A 17999-nucleotide genomic window follows, 5' to 3' on the forward strand; every position below is an offset into this window, starting at 1 on the left:
TTCCCAACCTATTATTTGGCTTTTAACTCTTTGTTAAAGTAAATCTCTGTTTCCAGGGTAGAGGGTGCACTGAACCAAGCTTCAGGGGTTTTGTGGAGCTATTTTCAGAGATCTCTCTAGGAACCTGTACTGTGAGACAGTACTGCTACCTAGATTGCATATAGGCAAAGCAACAGAGGCCTGCCTTTCTGCCAGCAAAGAGAAACCCTGTAATTTCTCTCTGACTAATTCTCCTGGCCCCTCCACTTGTGAGCTGAGATCTTTAGAAGATGCTGCTACCTCAGCACTGCTGCTGCCACTCTTGATTCAGTGACTCCCAAAGCCTGATCTGGGTTGGGATTCCCCTCACACCCTAGCACACGAAACCTTTCCTGCTGAGTTATCCTTGGCCTCTGTGGGCTGAGAGGTCTGAAGAGTGTTGCCACTACTACCAGTTTAGAGACCTAATGATGTGGGCTCTGCTGGTAGGGCCTGCACTGTGATTGTGGTGCAGACCCACCCCAGTGCAACAAACCCCTCCTGTGGACCTTCTGAGCTGTCTTTGAAAAATTGTTACATTCCGTCTCTTTATGAATTCTAATGCTCTAAAAATTGTTTAGAGTCATTATTTAAAGGTGTTTGGAGGAGAATTCTAGTGAGTCCTTACCTTCACTCTTTTTGGCTCTGCCTCCTCACCTCTTGAATTTTAGTCCCTAAGTGCCAATTGCGTATTGGACATTCCAATTTGGATGTGCTCAGACTCAACATTCTCCAAATAAAACTCTTCCCCAAAATTCACTCCTTTTTTGTGCTTCCCTATTTTTAAGAGAACAACTCTCTTAGGTTCACAACATTGATATTATTTTCAATTTAGTAATTTTTCTTCACCCTAAATACTCACCCAGCTTTCGCATCTTGGTTATTCTACTTGTACAATATTTTTTGCTTTTGTCCTAGTCTTTCTATTCACATAGCCCCCAATCACCAGTTTGCCTAGACTGATCCTGTGTTCTCCAAATTTGTCCCATTTCAAATGTCTCCTGTCCCTAACAGAATATTCTCCCTAAGGAGAGAATATTCTGAGCAGGACTGACCATATTTTTTTCCCTGTAATCAATAAACTCCAATGGTTTCCAATTACATTTAGGTTCAAATACTAAATCATTTCTTGGTTTAGCTAACCTGACCTGCTGACTGTTCCATATATATGCCATTCATTTTCATTTTTTTAAACTGGCTGACCTCTGTGCCTGTGATCTACTCTCTCATTTCTGCCACTTAGAATGTCTAATTTCCTTTAGTGCTTAGCTTAATTGTCATTTGCTGATTCTGCAGTTCTTACTATCTTCTCACTTTTCCCCTACCCCCCAAAAATACCATTCATTTATTTTTTTATCTATATCTATATATAGATATGCATTTATATATCTGTATGTTATTTCTCCCATTACAATGTTAGCACCTTGAGTGCAAGGACTGTTTTATTTTTGTCTTTATATCCAGCTCGTAGAACAAAACCTGGCAAAAAACATACAACTAATAAAGACTTGTCAGTTTACTAATTCAGTTAACTAAGTCAGTTAACTTATGCTGTTGTTTCCCTCCTATTGTTCCTGGGTTTTCTCATGAGTGCATTTTTAAATATTTGTTGTCACTATTCAACCCTTTGTATCTGTCCTGTTTCTTTTGAAAGAAATATAACTATCCAGAGCCATATTTTAGTTTATAGGTCTTCCTTCACCAACTCTTAGTGAAAGGTCAAATTTGCTTACTTGAATTACAATTACTAGTCCCTCTTGTTCATTAGCCATATTTTGTACATTTGATTATAGGCATCTATTCCATAGTTTTTATTATTGGCTCTTTTATTAGATTTTGTCTTTTGTGAACTTAGGTACCTATTTCATTTGTGTTCTTCCTATGTTATAGCTACTCAGTGGTATCCAACTCAGAAAGCGAAGATGTTTATAAGCAATTTCATCCCTCTCATTTCTTTTCAGTTTAAAGCATTTATGATTAGATTGCAAGACTAGGCAATTTAACTCTTACCAAGTTTAACTTTTGGTAAGTATACTATATTTTTGCTCAGGAATATCTTACTATGGTGCAGAAATCTAGTTTCCCCTCCTTTTTTTTTTTCCAGATAGCATCTTCTAAAGTAACTGCTTACTTTCTAAGTCTACTTTTCCTAATGAATCTCTTACCTTTGATGAGCAGTAGTGATGAAAACATCATCTTTACCTTTAATATGGTCTTCAGTTTCTTTTCCAGACTACATAATCTTTAGGATGCTTTCTAGGTTCTTTCTGGAAATATAATTTGTGTCCACATGAATTTCTAACAAACGTAGCAGTCATCTGTTAAAAGGTTAATCAATAGTTGCCTTAGCAGTCATTAATCTACACTGCTTCCCTCTTTCCACTTACTTTTATTAGCTAATGTCTCACCTGTCATTATTTGTGGATCTTTATCATCATTCATTAGATAACAAGCAGGTGCTTCCTCCAAAGAGTACCATATTTCTTTTTGGGGAAGAGTTTCCTATTGTTTATCAAGTGGACCTGCTCAAAGGTTTGTTTGGTTTTTTTTTTACTCTTGATATTCTGTCCAACTATATTCTCTCTTTACATCAGTCTTCTTACCCAGATCATGAGGCACTTCTGTCTCTTCAGACCAGTTTATCTCTGATTTTTCACTCTGAGGCACTATTTTTTTTAAAAGAAATACTTCATGGTTCCTGATGATCTGGAAAGCGAAAAAATGTTTGCTGAGACAAAATTCCATCTTGGAAATGATTTGAGTATTTAATCTTGAGCTTCTTTAAAACTTGTGTTGCTCTAATACAGATAGCCTTCTCATGCCCTTGTTCTTGTCTAGCTCTTTTTTTTTTTTCTATTAAACAGAACTTTCTGAGAGCAGGAACTATTTTTGTCTTTCTTCGAATTACCAGCTCTTTCTACATTGCCTGGTACCTGCATAGGAGATGTTCAATGAGATGAATAAGACACTGCCCCTCACTGTGGTTGAGAAGAGTTGGCTATAGATTTCCTGGCAGTCTGTTTCATTAGACTTCTGGTTGTATTTTTCTTCAAGGTCAACAATGTATGTTCTTATGCAGTAAACAATATCAGTTGTGCAGTAGATTTGTTGTGTTTTTTTTTTCTTACAGAGTTGTTTTTCCTTCATCTGCATTTTGTTGTTTTATGAGAATGTATTTACTACAGTCTTAGATTAGTATTTTCCAAATTGTTTTACAGTGTATTTGTACTCTCAAAAGCTGATATTTTTGTTGAGCAAAGCAAAGTTTTGCAAACAAACCAAGTGTTTGTGAACTGAAGTAATTTAATTTGGTTATTTTTTCCTGTACTAACAACAGTAATAACTGACATGTATATAATTTTTGAGATTTGCAAAGTGTTTTATACATATCATCTCATTGACTTTTGGTGACAACTCACTACAGTTGTGGTTAATTTTATAGATATGTGATTACCCCAGGTCACACAACTGTTCATACCCAGTCCTTTTTCTATTATGCCAGGCTCCATAGTAACTTAAGACAAGTTATTTAGCTTCCCTAGCCTTCCATCTCTTAAAAAGGGAAGAGAGTCATGCTGGATATTCTCTAAGAGCCCTTCAGACTAACATCCTTTGATTCTGTGAATCAAAGAAAATGATGAGTGTAAAAGTATTTTGTTATACTCCAAATTTCTGTATCATCATAATTGATCTTTTCTTTTTTATTGATATTGACTCTTCTTCAGAATTAAACTTTTGTACTTTTGTTTCCCTCTATGTGCAAAATGTTGTCTTTCCAAACCACTAAGTTTCTGTTTTAACACTAATACTTCTGCAACACACTTTCTGCTAATCTGAAATAGGAAAATCCAAATTTACTAAATAGATGCCTTTAAATGTGGAGTTCATCTACCATATTTAGAGCATTATTTACTTTAAAACCATTTCTTTTTAAAGTTAACTTTTTAGGAACTCATCAAGTTCGTAAAGCAATGTGCTTAAACCTTTACTCCCTTGAGCTCAGTTTCTCATATGTATAATTCTAATACCACTTTGTATGAGAACATGCATTACAGTTGAATGGTATCTGGTATCTCCACAATGAAGTTTTAGACCCATACAATAAAGGTCATATGACCTCTGACAAATTGCCCTCTCTGTACCTCTTTCCTCATTTACAAAATGCTGTTTTTAATCCTTTTCTTACCATTCTCACTGGACTGTTGTATGTATAAATAGAATTTTAAATTTGCTTTATAAATTATAATAAGCATATAAATATCAGCTCCTATTTTTGAAGAGACAGCAGAATGAACATTAACTGCTATCAGGTCACATTTTGGTTTAGGTTTACTATCATTCTTTTCCTTAGGAATCTATGGGAAAAAGTTCAGATGGGAAGTCTTATATCATTACTGGTAGCTGGAATCCCAAATCTCCACACTTCCAGGTTGTAAATGAAGAAACACCAAAAGGTATTTTCTCCATAACAGATATTTGTGTTCATGCTTTAGTAAGCTTCATATTGTTGTTACTATTGGCACAATGACTGCTCACAGATGGTGTTACAGCAAATACCACTGAAATAGCAACAACAGTTACTTTAAGGTAACATAATTTGCACAAAATTAACAAGCTAAGTATTAGCAGAATCAGGAGTAGCTCTATTGCAAATAGATTGTCTCAGTAATAGACAAAATGTGAGGTTGAGATCTCGGAATTAGGTAATGTTGAGCTATTCTTGTTGCTATTTCAGTGGTATTTGCTATTATACGATATATCTCCCTAATGTGTATACAAATTATGACCTTACTATCATATTTCTTCACCTGTAAAATAGGGGTAGACTAAATAATCTCCATAGTTCTTTTTGAGTTCCAGTCTATTGGAATTTGTTGAAATATGAATTGCAAAATACTATGAAAAGCAAAATACTATTTCTTTTAGATAAAAAGTTGTGGCAAAAAGAACTTTTGGTCATGAGTTTCAGTCTTTATCTTTACAATAGGGAAGAGCATTGCTTCAAATGTGTTACAATTAATTAGATCAAAGATTATTTTAGTTACATATTAGTCTTGTTGATATTCTAAGATAAATAATTTCTTTAATAGAAACTTATTTTAATTATTTTATTATATGCAACTGTATCAAAATTTACTAAAGTTTATTCTGTAGAATTAAGAGGATCATGTTTTGTCTTAATCTTGCAAATAAGTTTCTATCCTATTCTTCCTGTCTTCAGACAAAGTGCTGTTCATGACTGCAGCTGTTGATTTGGTCATAACAGAAGTGCAGGAACCTGTCCGATTTCTTCTGGAGACAAAAGTCCGAGTTTGTTCACCTAATGAGAGGCTATTCTGGCCCTTCAGCAAACGCAGCACTACTGAAAACTTCTTTTTGAAGCTAAAACAGGTATTCATCCCTTCTATTCAATCCTTAGGGTAAAAAATCTAAAACTAACTTATCTAAAGTTCAAAAGCATTTATTTGATTTAACAGCCTAAAATTAGAGATATTCATTTTATTTTCTGCTGCCTATATTTTTAAATATAGATATTGATAAAAATTAATTTTGACCATTTCAAGAGTTTGCTCTTGGACTTGGGAACATGATTTTGGTTGATGGTTTAAATAGTTTTCTTAAATAGTAAGATCTTACATTTCTCTAATACTAGAAATTTTGCCAAGCACTTTTCTCACAATTGCTCTGTGAAATTAAGTGATATGAATAATATTATCTGAATTTTGTAGAAGATAAAAGTAGAGCATTTAAATATTATTTACTAAAAGTTGATAAAGGCACTGTTTCTTAGAACCCATTATTTCATTTATTTTTAGAATATATTTCTGCCTTTTTTTTTTAACATCAAAATCACTTCCCCTTAGCCTTATTCCATTGAACCCTTTCCCTATAGTAAAGAAAAGGATTAAAGCAAAGCCAACTAATGACACAGCAACTAGCATCTGAGAATATGTGCTAATCCACATCCATTGTCCTCACCTCTTTGCAGAGAGTAGGAAAATGTTTCTATTTCATTTCTCTAGGATCAATGTTTTTCTGTCCATCAAATTTTCAATTCATTTTAGAAATACCATTCACAAATGAGCAGGACCAGGAGATCATTATGTACTTCAACAACAATACTATATGATGATCAATTCTGACATGGCCATCATCAGCAATGAGATGAACCAAATCAGTTCCAATAGAACAGTAATGAATTGAACCAGCTACACCCAGCGAAAGAACTCTGGGAGATGACCATAAACCATTACATAGAATTCCCAATCCCTATATTTTTGTCCGCCTTCATTTTTGATTTCCTTCACAGGCTAATATTATTTCAAAGTCCAATTCTTTTTGTACACCAAAATAACTGTTAGGACATGTATACTTATATTGTATTTAATTTATACTTTAACATATTTAACATGTATTGGTCAACCTGCCTTCTGGGGGAGGGGATGGGAGGGGGAAAGGGGAAAAATTGGAACAAAAGGTTTGGCAGTTGTCAATGCTGTAAAATTACCCATGCATATAACTTGTAAATAAAAAGCTATAATTAAAAAAAAATACCAGTCACATTATAATGTATACATTATTCTCTTAGCCTTGCTTTCTTCACTCTGTATCACATTATTCCAGTCTTCTTGTTTCTTTCTAAATTCTTTTTATTCATCATTTCTTATGATAGAATAATTTTACATGAACCAGAGTTTGTTTGGCCATTCCATAGTAGATGTACACCCTCTAGTTTATGGTTTATTTTGTTTAATTTTTGTTTTTGCTACTTAAAAGAATGCTGCTTTGAATATTTTGTTTTATAGATTCCCTTAATGTTACAGTTATGAGGTAAAAAGAAAGACTATTGGAAATTGCTTCTTTTTGCAATCAGAACCTTAAATGGATGGTGTCATGGGCCAAGTCTTTGACTTTAAAAGTTCAGAAAATTGATTTTATCAGTTCAAACTCTAGGAAAATAGCTAATGCTAATCAGATTAACAGGTGTAAATGACTGATAAATCTAAATGTCAGTTTATTGAAAAGAAAAATAGTAGTCATTTTTTCCTGAACCAAATAGCCAATCCCAGTTAGGCCATTTTGGGGAATTGGTTTCATTTCTTTTTTATAAAGATTTATTAACTGCCTACTATGTGCCAATCACTGTGCTAAGCTTAGCTGGGAACATAAAAAGAGACAAAAGAAAGTACCTTTTCTTAAGGACCTTATGCTTTAATGGGGGAGATGACAAATATATACAAAGCAAGCTCTATACAGGATAAGTAGGAGAAATCATCAACAGAGGAAAGGCATTGGGATTGGGGCCTGGAGAAGGCTTCCTGTAAGAGGTAGGATTTTAATTGGGGTTTAAAGGAAACTAAAAAGGTCAGTAGTCAGAGTGGAGGAGGGAGAGTGTTTTAGGTATGGGTAACAGTTAAAGAAAATGATCAAGACTCAGAGTTGGAGAGACTTGTTTGTGAAACAGCCAAGAGGCCAGTGTCACTAGATCAAAGAGAATATGGCAGATAGTAAGTTATAAAAAGACTGGAAAGGTAGGGCAAACAATTTTATATTTAGTCCTAGAGGCAATGGGGGCATTGAAGTTTATTGAATAGGGGTGGTAATATGATTGTACCTTTGTTTTAGGAAAATCTTATTGGCAGTTGAATAGAAGATGGATTAGAGTAGGGAGAGACTTAGAGAAAGCCAACCCATTAGCAGGCTATTGTAGTAATTCAGCATGAGACAATGATGGCCTGCACTAGAGTAGTAATAGTGTCAGAAGGGAGAAGGATGCATATTTGAGAAATGTTGCATGATAAAATTGATAGACCTTGTCAACAGCTTAACTATGACAGGGGAGAGATGATATATCAACTATACATTGAGTTATTCTTCTCATATGTTGTAGTTTCAGAGCACAGAAGTAAGATAAAAAATTACAATGTATAGGGAGAAAGATTCCGTGAGGAAAACCTAACAGTTAATTTAAAACTTTAGTGATTCTTTGATTTCATCAGTGTTGGTTCTGCACCAATTTTTGCAGATCACAATCTACAGTCAAATTTCTTGCTGTGAGACTTGTTTATGCCTTCCCATAATCCTCCCTAGAAATTCTACCTAGCGTGTTGGGTGTTTTCTTCTGGATATCTTAAAATCATAGGAAAATATTGAAGTATGCATAGCTCCTCTTGGTTATTCCTTATTCCTATGACATGATCAGCTCACCTCTTTTTCCAGTAATATAGCTTGCTGATGCCATTCTTTACATCATTTTTTTTTTATCACAGTTCTTTGTTGATAATACTTTTCAGTTTAGGTAACCCTTAACTTTTATTCTATATAGACTGATATTCAGTGACTCACAACCATTCAGCATCGCCAGAAGATTACTGATGTTTAAAAAGATGGGCTTTTATTTCACAAAGAAACTAGGAATCATTAAAAGTCCTTTATAACTTCCAGAGCAGTCCAATCTATTCTTTTATACTTTTTCAGTTTTGATTCTACCTTATTATTTAGCCAGTACATTTGTCCAAGAAATATGTACAAATGTACCAGATCTATTATTCTTTCCAAATGTATTACTATGAATAATAAGAATTCTTCGTCTGTTTTGCTTTTCTCTAAACATAAGTAGGCCAAAGTTTTTTGAGTAGATCTCACTTGAAGCTTTATGCAGTTCTATAGTTTGATATAGTGAGCACAATATCATCTGCTAACAAGATCTGCAGAAATTTGCCATCCATAGGGAAACTCTTTGATTTTACTCTATACTATCCTCCATGAAAATGGCAAATAACTTTGGTAAGAAATATCTCTATTTTTCAACCATTTGATAGTAATAATCAGAAGATCATTTAATGATGTTATTTATATTTTTACCTCTTTCAAGGAATAATGTATGATACTGACATATGCATGGTTGATAACTTGCCAGGAGAGAAAGTCTTTAAAAACTCATTTTGCTGTATCCAAATTTTTTTTATAATAACCAAGTTCAGTAGAAACTTACATTTTCTTTCCTTTTTAAAAGTCTACTATCTTTTTTAAGAGCTTCATCAAGATATTCTCCATATCTATGTAAATTGATCTCTAAAAATTTTGATCACATAAGATCTTTTCCTCAAATTTCATGTAACTGGAATCATATGCTTTATGAGGTGATTGGGATCATGTCTTCCACAATCAAATCTTCCTTCACAGCATTTACTAAATGAGTATCTAAACTGGTGTTGTCCTTAGTTGCTGTCTTCCTTTTGATCAGGAAAGGAAACATTTGCTGGCTAAGGTAGTTTGTAGGCTTGTTAGGGCTTTATGTTGGGTTGTTGGTTTACATTGTTTACTCTTTCAGTAAAGTTCTCTTCTTTTTTTCTATATTTGTTCTTTTACCTATTCCTCATTTATTTTACATTTACAACTTATTTGAATAAGACAAGTTGGAGGTGTCTCATTTGTATGCCATATCTTTCTAATTTTGATTCTTTTAATTTGATGGTTGTTTTGATCTCTGCTCTAATAAGTTGATGATCTAACTGTACAGTTAATTCACATTTTTGTGATTAGTTGTTTCTTGCCTATTATGATGTTCCTTTTTTTTTTTTTTTTTTTTGCTGAGGCAATTGGGGTTAAATGAATTGCCCAGAATCACATAGCTAGGAAGTATTGTGTCTGAAATCATATTTGAACTCAGGTCCTCCTGACTTCAGGGCTGGTGCTCTTTCTCCTGTACCAGCTAGCTGCTCCCCATTTCATTTTTAAACTCATTTGATGCTTTCTCATCCAGTGCTTTATGACTTCCATTTCTGAAGAAAGCATGATATATAGGTCTGAAGCTTCTTTGTAGTCTAAGCCTTCAGAGCTTTTAATTTCTTATTCCTAAATCTTATTTTTCAAGGTATTTTTCATTGTCCTTAATTAATTATGGCTGCTAACAAGTTTTTAATTAACTTCCTCAGAAGATTCTCCTTCACCAGAAATTATCCAGCAAATATTTGTCATTATTTTATTAAGTAAGAATTTTGCTCAGGTGTGGTTTGCATTAGATGACTTCTATGATTCTTTTTGATAGAAAATTTCTGTTATGTTTCTAATTGGATAATTGCCATCAATCAATAAGCACTTATTATGCATTACATGTGGGAGGCCCTTACTAAGTGCCAGAATAGCAGGTACTTAGCAACTAAAACGTTCTTTATCAGCTAAGCAGTGCTGGAACCTCCTTGGATCACCTTTTTAAGGTTACATTCTATTATGACTACACTACCTTTGGTATGTCACAGTTAATTACATCAGAGTTTATCTTATTTATTAACCTCTTTGTGATTTCCAAGACTTGTTTCCCGATCAAAATCAATAAGATATTCTGTTCATCAGTAACATGATTGTTGAATATAAAAAAAGCATTTAATTTAGTCAAGCAAAATGTTACTTTAAAGGCTCTCTCCATCAACATTATACATAATTCCTTGAAAGAAGTAACAAGGATAACCATATTCAGTATCCCTTATATCATTAATATCAGAAGAGTGATTAAAATAGGGAGACTCATGTTTACAAAGATGTTTGCTATTTGTCTGGTAGCAGTCTAAACTGCTACAGCATTCTAAATTAAAGATATGTTCTCTAGAGATGATAGAGTCTTTCATATACTATATATTTTATATGTATATATGTTCCAATATATATTGTTCCAAAAATATCAAGTTTCAGAACAAGCTTTTATCATTTTTAACTTCAACATCCCCTTCTCTAATACTATCACCACTTTGTTGTAAACCCTCATTACTTTGCACCTTGACTATTACAACAGACTGCTCTTTGGTCTCCTTGCTTCAAGTTTCTCACCAGGACTGCCTAGCTTCTTTCAGTTGCCAAATTAATCTTAAACTTCTCTCCTCCCCTTTTTCTTCTCCCTCCCTCCCTCTTCTACTCCTCTCCTCAAAGTCCTCCATGTACTCTGTGATCTAGGAGCACTGGCCTACTTGCTAGTTCTTTCACCGGACACTCATGTCACAGCTCTGCATTTTCATCAACTTCCAAGACTGGCACTTTCTCTTCTCCACATCCCAGCTTCCTTGAAGTCTCAGCTAAAAACCCCCCACCTCCTCTTCTGGAATAAACTTTTTTCTTATTCACCTTAATATTAGTTCGTTCCCTCTGGTGATTATTTCCAATTTCTTCTGTATAAAGTTTGTTTGTATATAGTTGTTTACATGCAGTCTTTTCCCACTAGACTTTGACAGCAGGGATTTTTTTCTTTCTCTAGCATTTAGCACAGTGTCTGACACAGAGATAAAGCCAGACAACTGACTGAAAGAACACTGCAGAGCCTTCTAATTGATATTTATAATCACTAAAAGAGTTTAATTTAACTATCCACACAAGAAAAAATCAGTAGAGGGGTAGCTAAATAACAGTGCGTAAAGCACTGGTCCTAGAATCAGGAGAACCTGACTTCAAGTCCAGCCTCAGATACTTACTAGCTGTATGACCCTATGCAAGTCACTTAACCCTGATTGCCTCAAAAGGAAAAAAAAAAAATCAGTAGATAAAGATTGTCTATTATTCCAGTTAGATAGATGACCTATATTGCTTTTATAGTTAGCACATATAACTTGGAGAGTAACAAGTGAATATGTTAGTCCATTGGACTCAATAGAATAAAAATAAACATCCTGGATTATTTTGAACAACTTAAGCTTCTCACTGACACAAATATCATCTTTTTAATAGCATTATTCTTTTATTGATTTGTATAGCTGTAAGTTATGAAGTATACTAGTTTTCAAAGACTAAAGCTGAGGATTACCCAAAGGGCAATTCAGAGATGTGTAATAGGCAAGAGCAAGCTGCAGCCTGTTTCAAAAAATTATAAAGAAGCAGTGTGAAGGATATAATTAAATAGAAGTATGATTTCTTTTTAAAGACATGGTGAAAGATAGAGATAATCATTGGGCAATTTGTGTGTTCTATTGGCACCCTCAAGAATCCAAAAAGATCTCCAGCACATTGGGTCAAAACTTTGGAGCATGCTTAGGAGGACAAGTTCAAAAATTGCACAGGATAAGCAGACATGAATGGGTCATAATCTGCAATACTGGAAAGAAAATTCACCTTGATAAAATCACAGATCTATTTGAATATTTACCTTAGGGCAAGCACCTTCTGAAAACAGCTAACTTTATTCTTATAGTTTTGTTTTATTTATTTTTTATTTTTTGCAAATTTCAGAAAGTATAAATGAAAACGTTACCAGTCTTGATATTAGAAAACCTAAATGAGAGAGACTGTCTCTTTCTATGTGATCTTGGCCAAGACATTTCCCATTTCCCAGATTAAATTTTTGTTTCAGTAAAATTGGAAATAATAGCACTTGTACAATCTATTTTACAAGATTGTTGTGAGGAGTAATAGCAGATATATCCCTATTTCTAAACTAATCTCATACAGTAACTATTTTTCTGCCTAGGATCCTGTTTTAAATTTCAAAGTACCAAATCTATTCTGATCTTTCTCAGACTTTTGTAGTTTCTCTCTATTGGACATCTATCATTCCCTATGAAATAATCATATATACATACTCTGCAATCCATAATAGAGCTATAGGGATTCAGGGTGGATAGAATTTATTTAAATTCTGCACATGGTTACAAAAATTCCAGCATAATACTTTTGTCTAACATATTCTCTTTTAACCTAGGATCATTTTGCCAAAAAATAACTTCATATGGGTGGAATGCATAGTTAAAACAGTTCCTACTGCAAACCTAACCTTTGATGAATGTGCTAGCCAGTTTTACATCCATTCTGTCTTAAATGACAATGACCTAGTTGTCATTTCTCTAACAATAAGCAGAAATGAGGAAGGGAATGTCACAAATTTATTCTACCACTTTTCTCTTTATTTGGATGAATCCTTTTTAATGTAATGAAGAAAATTTCAGCAACTATTGCTATGAGCTGCAAATATTTGTCTGAAAACAACAAACTTTTGTGCCTTAAAATTTTGGAAGTTTAATTAAATTAAAAAGGCATCTCTTATTTTAATCAAACTAGTATACATTATAACTTTTATCACTATCTTAATGATTTTTAATTAACAAGAATTATTGTGTTTGAAAACAGTTTTATATATGTGTATGTTATTAAATTTACATGTTCTTTTTTTGTTATTAAGATTCATCCATATGATCTCAGTATCTTTTTTATCAGGTTTAATCAAATCAGTTTTAGCAGATTGGTAATGATCTATGCCTTTTCTTCAGAAATTTGTTCATTTTACTCATTTTCTTGTTTTGTCAACTGAACATTTTAAATTTTGTAAATATTCATCTATTTCTCTTAAATTCCAGTTTTGTTGATGTATAGTATAGTTGTATCATTGAAGATGACGTATTCACTCTGACGTCTGAGGATGTAATACCAATGCTTAACAAAATCTCAGTAACTGACAGATGGCATAAAACGGGATTAAATTGTGAATGGTTGCTGGACTGATACTTTTTTGATCAGCCTCTAATACTTTTTTAAAAATTTATTCAGCATTTGTTGTATTTTTTTTTATTATTTCTAATTTAGGTTGTGAAGGAAGACATTACCTTTATTTGCTTTCCAAAAATTAAGCACAAAATGCTTCCATTTAAAAAATCCTATTAGTCTAGCAGTAGGAAGTTTTCCTCATAGGGGAAAATTCACCTTTAGAGAGAGGGAGGCATGACACTAAATTTATTTTGGTCATCAATTAAGGAAGAACAATAATTTCCACAAATGTTTCACTAAATGAATAAATATATACACATAATGAACATCAATACATATATTGTGTGTGTTCCATTCTCTCTTACTTTGCTCTTGTAAAAAATTGGCTTTTCTCTTTCCCAAGGCCAATAAGATTTCATCACTTCCTTCCTCTTGGGAAGCTTGTTTTTTTACTCATTCCCACCTTCACAGTCCTTTTATCTACTGGCTCTTTCTTGCTATCTACATACAAACACAGATTTCTCTTATCTTTAAAAAAGCTGCAGTTAATTTTGTCCTCAAATTATCACTTTATAGATCTCTCTTATTTTACAACCAAACCTCTAAAAAAATTTGTCAACATTCTCAGCTTCCAGTCCTTGTTCTTATTTCCTTGCTTCTTAACTGCTCTCTTTCTTCCAGTTGTATTTGCCTGTGTACATGTTATTTAAGTGGAATGTAAGGTTCTTGAGGGCAGGGACCATTTTTTCATTTAGTCTTTTCTTTTAATTGCAGAGTTAACATAGACCTTTGCACATGGTAGGTGCTTAAATGCTTGCTGAATAGACTACTACATCAAATCAAAAGTACAAATTAATAAATAAGCTTAATTCATATTATTCTTTCCTAAAGATAAAACAGAAAGACAGAAAAAGTAACACTGACACTTTATATGAAGTTGTGTGCTTGGAGAGTGAATCAGAAAGAGAAAGGAGAAAAACTACAGCCAGTCCCTCCCTTCGCCTGCCACAGTCAGGATCCCAGAGTTCAATGATACCTTCCCCTCCAGAAGATGATGAAGAGGAAGGTAAGATTTAAACTAAAACTTATAACTTCAATTGTTTGCTAACTTTTTTGGAGTCATGGTATTAATCTGGTATTATTATCTAATTAAAACTGGGAAAAATCAAAACTTATATTTGTTCAATTTTAGACATCTGTACATACATGTACACACATATTCTATAGTTTTTGGTTTGGTTTTTTTAAGAATTTTGAGTAAGCCATAATAGTCCTTTATTAGTGTAATAACACCAATAATATTTTAGCCCCTAAAGCATTTTGAAATGCAAAAGAATGTATTAATGTTAGAAGGTTTGAGAAGATGGGTACCTTTAACTCTTGTTTTAAAAAAAAAAAGTATCCAGTTGGGAATATTGTTCATTTCCCTGATACTATTCAGGATGAAAGAAAGCAGCCAGTACATTCCCCTTGTTTTAAAGAAGAGGAAATTGAAGCCTAAAAGAGAAAGTTTCTTATCCAAGGCCATGAACTATTAAGTATCGTAAGTGGAATTAGTACCTAGATCCTTTTTCTGCAAATTTCCCAATTATGAAATATATAAATATTAGCATTTTTAAAAATGTGATTTAATGACATTTTGAATGCAGTGATTTAAATTTTATTCCTTTTGAGACCTAACCATTTCCTATCAAATGCAAAATTAATAGATTATCCCTGCTGTATAATGAATGGAAACTTAAAAATTACTTAAGATAGTCTTGTCATTTCACAAATGAGGACATAACAGGAGTAAAACGATTTGCCTTGAGCAAACAAATAATTATATTACAAAGAATTATATTACAAATCCACTCATATGAGTGCTTTCATAGTTGTCACATAAGCTTCCATTTGATTTCATCTTACTAATCATTTTATCCCCCTCAGCACATAACAAAAGGTCTAATAAATAGTAGTTGTTCAGTAATGATTTATGAACAAACAAATCATAAGGTTGTCTTTTCTAAAATACATTTGTAGTGGTGACATATTCTTCATTATCATGGGCAAGATTGTGCAGCAAATGTTCTAGGTGTTATAACTCCAGGGTTGGTAATTACTGCTCTAAGGTAAATTATGTATATATTGTTATTAGACTTAGAAAAAAAATGCAATAAGAAAGAGTCCCTATAAAACCTATGTTTTAAAACTAGTAAAAGTGAGCAATTTTAAATATTAAACAATTCAAAAATGGAAATGATTATAAATTATATTATCATTTGTTGAATTCTTTAAAGTCATCAAGATTTGCCTACTTTTTTGTGAACTTACTTACATAGCTTTCCCTTCTCCATAAAATAATTTCTACCAATTGGAGAGAATTCAGCAAATCTGAATTTTACCGAGTCTGAAATAAAAGGTATTACAAAGATTCTCAAAGAAGAATATGGCTGTGCTATATTTTCTGTTTATTTCTCTTTACAATAGAAGTTAAAAACATAATATTATAGATTTGGAACTTTAAGGGATCTTGGGAACTAGCTTGTCTATTCCTCCCATCTCTTACATCAGGAAATTTGAGACTCAGAAAACTTAAATGACATGTACACCGAGTATGACAAGAGAGTAAATGTCAAGAATGAAGTTTGTATCCAAAGGATCTGATTCTAAATCTAGTGGTAGTATGTCCAAAATATGTACATTATTTTTCATATCCAAACCCGCCCCTACCTTTCCTGAACTATTCTACTTTTCTTGAGGCCACTGCCATCCTTCTTGTGCCCCAGGTTCACAATCTTGCCCTTTTCCTCAACTTTTCACTGAGAAGAACCAAGTCTTACCCAGGTTTACACAGCTAGGAAGCGTTGTGTCTGAGATCACATTTGAACCCAGGTCCTCCTGATTTCAGGGCTGGTGATCCACTGTGCCATCTAGCTGCCTGGTCATCACATTCTTGCAGTAGCTTCCTAATTAGTACTCCTTCCTCAAATATCTCCCCTCTTTAATCTTCCACATAGCTGCTAAATGATTTTCCTCACGTGCATGTCTAACTATATCACTCCCCTGCTCAGCAAATTCCATTGGTTTCCTTTTTCTTATAGGATCAAATAAAAATTTTTTAAAGCCCTTCACAACCTGGTCCTAACCAGTCTTTCTAGCTTTATTACATATTACTCACCATCCCCATATCCAATAAAAAACAGCCACATTGGCATAGTTATTATTATAAGCCTTGTGATTTTGTTCTTCATGTGACCCTCATCTCATCTCCCTGCCTTTCTACTGCTCTTATCACTTTCACCTAGGATCCCTGGTTTCCTTTAGTATTTTTTCACCCAAATTACCAAACATTTAGTATATACCTAGATACATATATGTTGTCTCCCTTATTAAAATATAAATCTACCATAAGCAGATATCATCATTACTAAACATAGTGCCTGGTGTACAGTTAGTTTGTCATAGCTACTTTTGAAAATAAGAGAATAACATTTTGAAATAATAAAATTAATATAATAAATTCACATTTAAGTTACATTTTAAGATTTGCAAATTACTTTAGAAAAATTAAGTTATTTAATCCTTATAACTTAGCTCAGAGAGCTAAGTGCTATTGCTAGTCCCATTAGAGGAGAGAACTGTGACAGACAAAAGTTCAGGAGGACTTGATTTCAAATGTGGCATCAGACTTTTAACAGCTGTGTGACACTGGTCAAGTCACATTATTTCTGTTTACTTCTATTTGCTCATCTGTGAAATAGGACAATAATAATACCTGTTCCATACAGCTATTGGAAGGATAAAACGAGATATTTGTAAAGCATTTTCCGGCCCTTAAAGAAATATAGGGTACTATATGTCCCCTGTCTATTTATTAGGCTTGTCACATAAATATTATTATTATTGTTATATTACATTGACTTGTCTAAATTTAAATGAGATTGTATATACATTATCCTGAAGTTATACAAAAGACACATATAGAAAATAATTTAGATGTAGGACTTAACTCATTACCATTTTGGTCTTTCATTTTATAGAAGAAAATATTGAACTTTTGAGAGTAATCTCCACATATATCTCATGTCTCTCCCACCATTTCCTTACCCCTCCCCCAACCCCCAGTTGAGAATATTTGGATGCATACAGGGTACATACAAGGCTATTAATCAAATTTATTACAAATATTATTGGTCATTAAGTCCAAAAAGTTTGTAGTAAGAACCAAACAGCTTTAAATTAATAACTAGCCCATTTTTTCTACTTAATACAATCCCTTTTAGAATGTTATTTTTGTGTTCTCTGTTAAAGATAATGATGAACCTCTCTTGAGTGGATCAGGGGATGTGTCCAAAGAATGTGCAGAAAAAATTCTCGAAACTTGGGGAGAACTGTTGTCAAGATGGTAAGTTTTATAATAATAACCTCCATTTTCTTCCAGAAATTCATTTTGTATACTGTGATGCTTACCTTAGCAGAGTATAAATCAGTCTTGCAGTGAATAATTGAGCCTAATCAGAAGCAACTAGGACATCAGA

General features: G+C 33.2%; 1 protein-coding gene across 5 annotated transcripts in view; it reads left to right on the top strand.

Annotated features, from left to right (window-relative positions):
- RABGAP1 (RAB GTPase activating protein 1) overlaps positions 1-17999 on the top strand; it is a 198137-nt gene that overhangs the window by 78499 nt on the left and 101639 nt on the right. For all 5 annotated transcript variants that reach the window (XM_031954259.1, XM_031954261.1, XM_031954262.1 and 2 more), the window contains 4 exons: positions 4370-4472; positions 5240-5409; positions 14371-14545; positions 17773-17866. In XM_031954259.1, coding sequence (XP_031810119.1) covers positions 4370-4472; positions 5240-5409; positions 14371-14545; positions 17773-17866 — 542 coding nt within the window. The remainder of the gene's footprint in view (positions 1-4369; positions 4473-5239; positions 5410-14370; positions 14546-17772; positions 17867-17999) is intronic.

The sequence above is a fragment of the Sarcophilus harrisii genome, chromosome 2 (assembly GCF_902635505.1).
Source record: "Sarcophilus harrisii chromosome 2, mSarHar1.11, whole genome shotgun sequence".
Lineage (NCBI taxonomy): Eukaryota > Metazoa > Chordata > Mammalia > Dasyuromorphia > Dasyuridae > Sarcophilus > Sarcophilus harrisii.